General features: G+C 36.1%; 1 protein-coding gene across 1 annotated transcript; it reads right to left on the bottom strand.

Moving 5' to 3' along the window:
• Window positions 1–924: 924 nt before the first annotated feature.
• LOC107729636 (fibroblast growth factor receptor 2-like) lies at window positions 925–4,650 on the bottom strand. Its single transcript, XM_016540272.1, has 2 exons — window positions 4,516–4,650; window positions 925–2,762 (listed from the first exon to the last, which is right to left on the bottom strand). The coding sequence occupies exons 1-2, from the start codon at window positions 4,648–4,650 to the stop codon at window positions 2,598–2,600; spliced, it is 300 nt and encodes a 99-aa protein (XP_016395758.1). The 3' UTR covers window positions 925–2,597.
• Between the last annotated feature and the right edge of the window lie 582 nt (window positions 4,651–5,232).

Genomic DNA, 5,232 nt, shown 5'->3' with positions numbered 1-5,232 from the left:
TGTAACGTGTTGTGTCACGGGTGGTTAGGACAAAAACTACAAGGAAAATATACTTTTTATCGCGTCGTGTCTGGTTGGGACACACGGTGTTACGTTTGATCCCCCCCAAAAATCTAAGCATAAAAATATTAATACTGACTAATCTAATAATTTAATCTGCAATTAGGCAAAGTGGAGAGAAGAGATCCAATCTGGGAATGAACAGGAACAGTTGATTTGCATGGCAGACATGGAGATCCAGATTTTTTGTTTGTTCATTTGTTTTTAATATTCAACAGGCAAAGTTCTTCTGTATCTAAATGCAAAAAATGTTCATAATTGTTTGAATAAAACAGACTACTGGGGGAAAAAAATCTGAAAATTCATTTTGTGATTATTTTAACAAAAGCAACAATATAATAATTGTAATAATAATAACAATTATATATATATATATATATATATATATATAGGTGAGTGGCCCTTGGCTTGGTGTTGTTGGTAGAATTCGGCCCTCTGTGAAAACTAATTGAGGAACCCTGGTCTACAGGCTTGCAATTTGCACATTAAAACCATTATGGTCCATCTCATTATACATAGCTGGATATAAGTATATACAACTTTATCTGCATACATACAGTATATGGCAATACTGTACTATATAGCAAATCTCAACTGCTTGATTGCCTGTCTCATTACAAAATGTAAACTATAGCTCTCATGTGCTAAATGCAACCATAGGGCATTAATATATTATAAACATTAACATTATGATTTTCTGTAAAGCTACTTTGAAACTGTGTATTGTGGGGGGAAAAGCACTGTATACATACATTTTACTTGACTTGCACATGTTTAAAGACAACTGAAAAGTACTGATCACATTCTAGAAAGAAAAAATTGTTTAGAAAAGCAGAGCAAAGTATAAAAATAAAGCACACACAATTCATTTTTTCATCTTTAATTTTACAAATCTGTCAGGAACACTTGTTGACAGCAACCTCAGCTCATTTGTCTGGAAGAAAATGAAACACTTGAACGATTCTTAATACTTTTGAGTTGTGGGTAAAACTGCACAGAATATACTGCAACCTTTTTTTCCAGTATTTCGTCAAATTCAAATGCAAACTTCAGTGTGAGTAAAACAGCCGGATAAAAACAACATCCTCTACTATAGAAAAGGGATTAGCTGACTATAAAAATGTACGTTATTTTTGCATTTTAACTTACCATTCACATTTGTATATTTATATATAAAAAGACGTAAGAAATGCAAATCTTTCGATACCAGCTACAAATAATTCTTTGTACCACTGAAATGTTATTTTAAATTACAAAATAAACATTATGAATCATTATTGTTTCTACTGTCGTCATTAATATTATCTCTTTATTATTTTGATCTTTTTTTATCCTTTTGATTCTTTTTTTAACATAAGTCAATAAATTAACATGCTATCTCTTTCCCTGAAAGCCAATACGTGACTGTGTCAGCAAGTGAGAGTTGCGCAGGACCCGACATTAAACTTTTCCAGGGGATTTTGTGCGCCTGGTTTCGAACCAGCACCACGGCTCAAAGTGTCTGGAACATATGCATGAAAACTGAGAGTTGTTTGGCTTTTAGTCAATGTTCGTTAGTTTTGAGGTCATCTAAATGCTAGTACACTCCCAAAACATGACAAAGAAAAGAAACTTCCTGTTTTAACAGGAAACACATAAGAGATAAGCCATATCATGGAGTTTTTAATGTCGAGTCCTGCTATAAATGTGCTAATGTATGTCTGGGAATGTAATAGAAACATCTAGATGTGTCTACATCTATTTCTCACTCTGCGGGAAAAGGGAGGAATTGTTCGGAAGTCCATACCAAAAATAATTAATTGTAAATATATAATATATATTTTTACATATTTGAATATATTTACAAATATACCCAGCACTATATACCATGTATTATTTTTTTAACCATTAAGGATAACGGCTTGGGCTTTTTGTACGATAACCGTGTTATCATGGTAAAAACTGAGCATTTAAAATAAACAATAAAAATCAACCGGAGGCAGTGTTATGATTTCTTCTACTTCTTCTGTTAGTTGTATGTTTCCTTATTGTACTCGTATCCTATTGTCTCCTTTTTGTATCTTAAGAGTTCTGTTCATGTGCTCCATTCATTTCTCTTGGGAACACAGAATCCTGGAATGCCAAGCAACGGAATGACAGCAAGAATGTAATAGAACTCCAACATAAACGAAAAAAAAACCCCATCGAAATAAACAAAAAAATTTAAGAGGTGGGCCCTTGGAAACAGTCACTTTTCTTCAGTCCTTGTCCTCTTCTTAAGAGCTTGGTCACGTGTTTTTGTGCGCACAAGTGTGTGTTTCCACAAAAAAAAGCACCTGCGCTTCACACACTTCAGTTTCTTTCCGGAAAAGCAGCATTGCTGACGTCTCAGCCTCCTTTAGCGCACTCCAAAAGTTCAGCGGGAGCTTCGCAAGGAGTCTAGAGGCAGCATACGGTTCTGAATGGGTACAAGGGAACTGTGGGTAAAAGTCTCTCAGTCTTGTTGAGAACTGCAGGCGTAGCTTGGATGCGGTGGGTCTGGAGAACGTTGAAGAGGCTCATGTTTTTATGCCTCCATTGATGTGCTGGTACTTGGGAAGGCAGGGCTCGTCTGCTAAGGGGTCGTGGGAGAAGACGGAATCGTCTCCAGAGGAGCAGGAGCTGCGTGTGTCGGGGAAGCTGGGAGAGTATTGCTCCACCGGGGCGCACAGGTCCAGATATTCCTACAGACACAAAGACGAAGCTGTCAGTATAAACATGACCAGAACTAGAGCTGCCTCATTTAATGGGAAAAATTAGGGAAATAGGAAAAGCCCAATTATATTTCAATTAGTCAAATGAAAGACAACCTTCTCCATTAGAAATAAAAGCTATTTCCATGGAGAGAAAAAAATGCATTTAAACCAGCGTTATTTTAATCAAATTGATACACTATTATAGTTGTTTAATTAGTATTTTGAATTAGATTCTCAAAAATATTTTCTTTTCATTTTAATTTTAGTTATAATTATAGAAATGTAGTTTTGTCACTTTTAATCATTTTCTTTTTTATATGTCTAATATATACGTTTATTTAGTTCTTATTTAAAATGTTTCATTTAAAGTTAATAAAAAAAAAATAGATGTTGCCTTGGCAACTAGCTGAAATAAAGTTTAACTTTTTTATAAATTTTATTTTATTTCAGGTAATGTTTATTGTAATGATTATTTTATACAATAATTTCCGCTGTTGCCTTGGAATAAGTTAAAGTTTTCTTTATATTTTATTTTATTTATCTATTCATTTTTATTAGAATTTTTTGATTATTTATTTATTTTATTTGTACTTTTGAGTTTTAGTTAGTTTTAACAATTCTTTAGTTACTTTTCAGGAGTATGTGATGAATAGAAAGTTCAAAAGAACAGCTTTTTTTTTTAAACAGAAATCTTCTGTGACATTTTAAATGGCTTTACTGCCACTTTTGATCAATTTAATGTGTCCTTAAAGTAATAATTTCTCGCTTTCGAAAAAAAAAAAAAAATACTGAACCCAAATGTTTGAATGGTAGTATATGTAATCAAATAATTAAATAACTCAAATAATACTTTCTGCTGTGATTCACCAGCTGTGACCTGTAAAAATAAAGTGCGCTCAGTCAGAGTTTAACCATGCTGGAAACCACTGTGCCAGATTCCACGTCTGAACATCAAGTCTAACCAATATTTGCTTATCGAATTTCAGTGAATCAGTAACAGAAGACACCGCACCTGAAGACTTATATATATATTTCTGAAATACATATCTATAAACATCCAATGCACATAAACATATAAGACCAAAAAAAGTACAGGAGGATGTTTTTTCCTGGTTCATTCCTCAGACAAAATTGGAGCCATTTCGTCTTTGCGGCTGGTACTGAACTATTTGACGAGAGGAAGAAGGGGGTTTTAGGTTGCTGAAAATGAGTGTTGGATTGAACTCTCGCTGCTCAACACAAGGCAGCTCACATTACTAAAGACCTTCACATCTGTGAGCAGTTTAAGACGGGGGGAAGAAAGCAGAGGCACTTTATTACATTTCTAAAGTTCAAAACGGCGAGCGAGAGCGGGGCTTTTGGCATCATCTCTCTTCCACGGCTCAATCCCCCTTCGACAAGTTCTGACAGATTTCCATCCCTCAGCCCGCCACACGGATATCACGGATGGCAGCTAGGGAACGAAAAGAATCGTCTAGTATGGATCCATCTGACAATTGAGCAACGTTAGCACGGGGGCCACTCTCGAAAACCCAAGCCTGGATGAAATTAAGCACGTGCAACTCTCGACCTGTACGCTGACCGTATAAACGGCTTCCTTTCCCTCGCGGATCTTGCGAAATGTTGCGAGCTGGAGTCGGAGCCAGTGTTGGCACAGGTTCGATGGATCCCAGAGCTATAGGGAAAGCGCGAATGGTTTCGAGACTGTTTATGCATGTGTGTAAACGTGTGCACGCCTCACCTCGTTGGTTGCCAAAGTGAGAATGCGGTCCAAGTCCTCGACCAACTGTTTGAATGTGGGCCTGTGAGAGGAGATTGCATGCCAGCAGTCCTTCATCATCATGTACCTGAGACAGAGGAACAGACAACATGACATCATTTATTTATTTCTAAGCTCTGTTTTGGAAATCAAATGTGGCGCAACCGTTTGTGTAATCAGACATGCTCAGGCGAGTACACGTGCGCTAAACCGAGGGTGCGATGAAAGGTTAACAGTGATTTTGCTGCCCACATACCATCTCAAAACTAATGCACAAATCTTATTTTGGTAGCAAATTAACATGAAAGCTTGTTAGGTCATCGACATGATGGCTTAAAGGTACTTTTTTATCAATTTAGGTTGGGAAGGAGCTCATTGGTCGCTGCGAAGGCCATGACAGCCCGATTAAGAAAATAGTGCATTAAACAAGGTAAATGTAAGACAGAAAAAAAATTAAGAAAAAGAACAGGTAGTAGGAAATTAGCTCAACTAGTACATGTACACACTAAATACAATATATAGTCAAAAATATGATTAAAAGATAGTTAGTGGGACACTAGCTTAACTAGTGCATTGAACAAGCTAAATGTAAGACAGAAATAAATGGAAGACAAAACCTGATTAAAAGGTTAATGGTTAGTGGGATGTCAGCTTAAAGGCCTTTCCACACTAAGTGCGAAAAAGCAAAACGAATATCGG

Source organism: Sinocyclocheilus rhinocerous, unplaced genomic scaffold (genome assembly GCF_001515625.1).
Source record: "Sinocyclocheilus rhinocerous isolate Xijiao unplaced genomic scaffold, SAMN03320098_v1.1 scaffold3324, whole genome shotgun sequence".
Lineage (NCBI taxonomy): Eukaryota > Metazoa > Chordata > Actinopteri > Cypriniformes > Cyprinidae > Sinocyclocheilus > Sinocyclocheilus rhinocerous.
This window is presented reverse-complemented; position numbering and strand designations above follow the sequence as displayed.

Coding starts and splice junctions, on each gene's coding strand:
- LOC107729636 (XM_016540272.1), bottom strand. CDS start 4,650: ATGTCATGTTGTCTGTTCCTCTGTCTCAGGTACATGATGATGAAGGAC. Junction 2,763..4,515: donor TCACTTTGGCAACCAACGAG/GTGAGGCGTGCA, acceptor TTGTGTCTGTAG/GAATATCTGGACCTGTGCGC.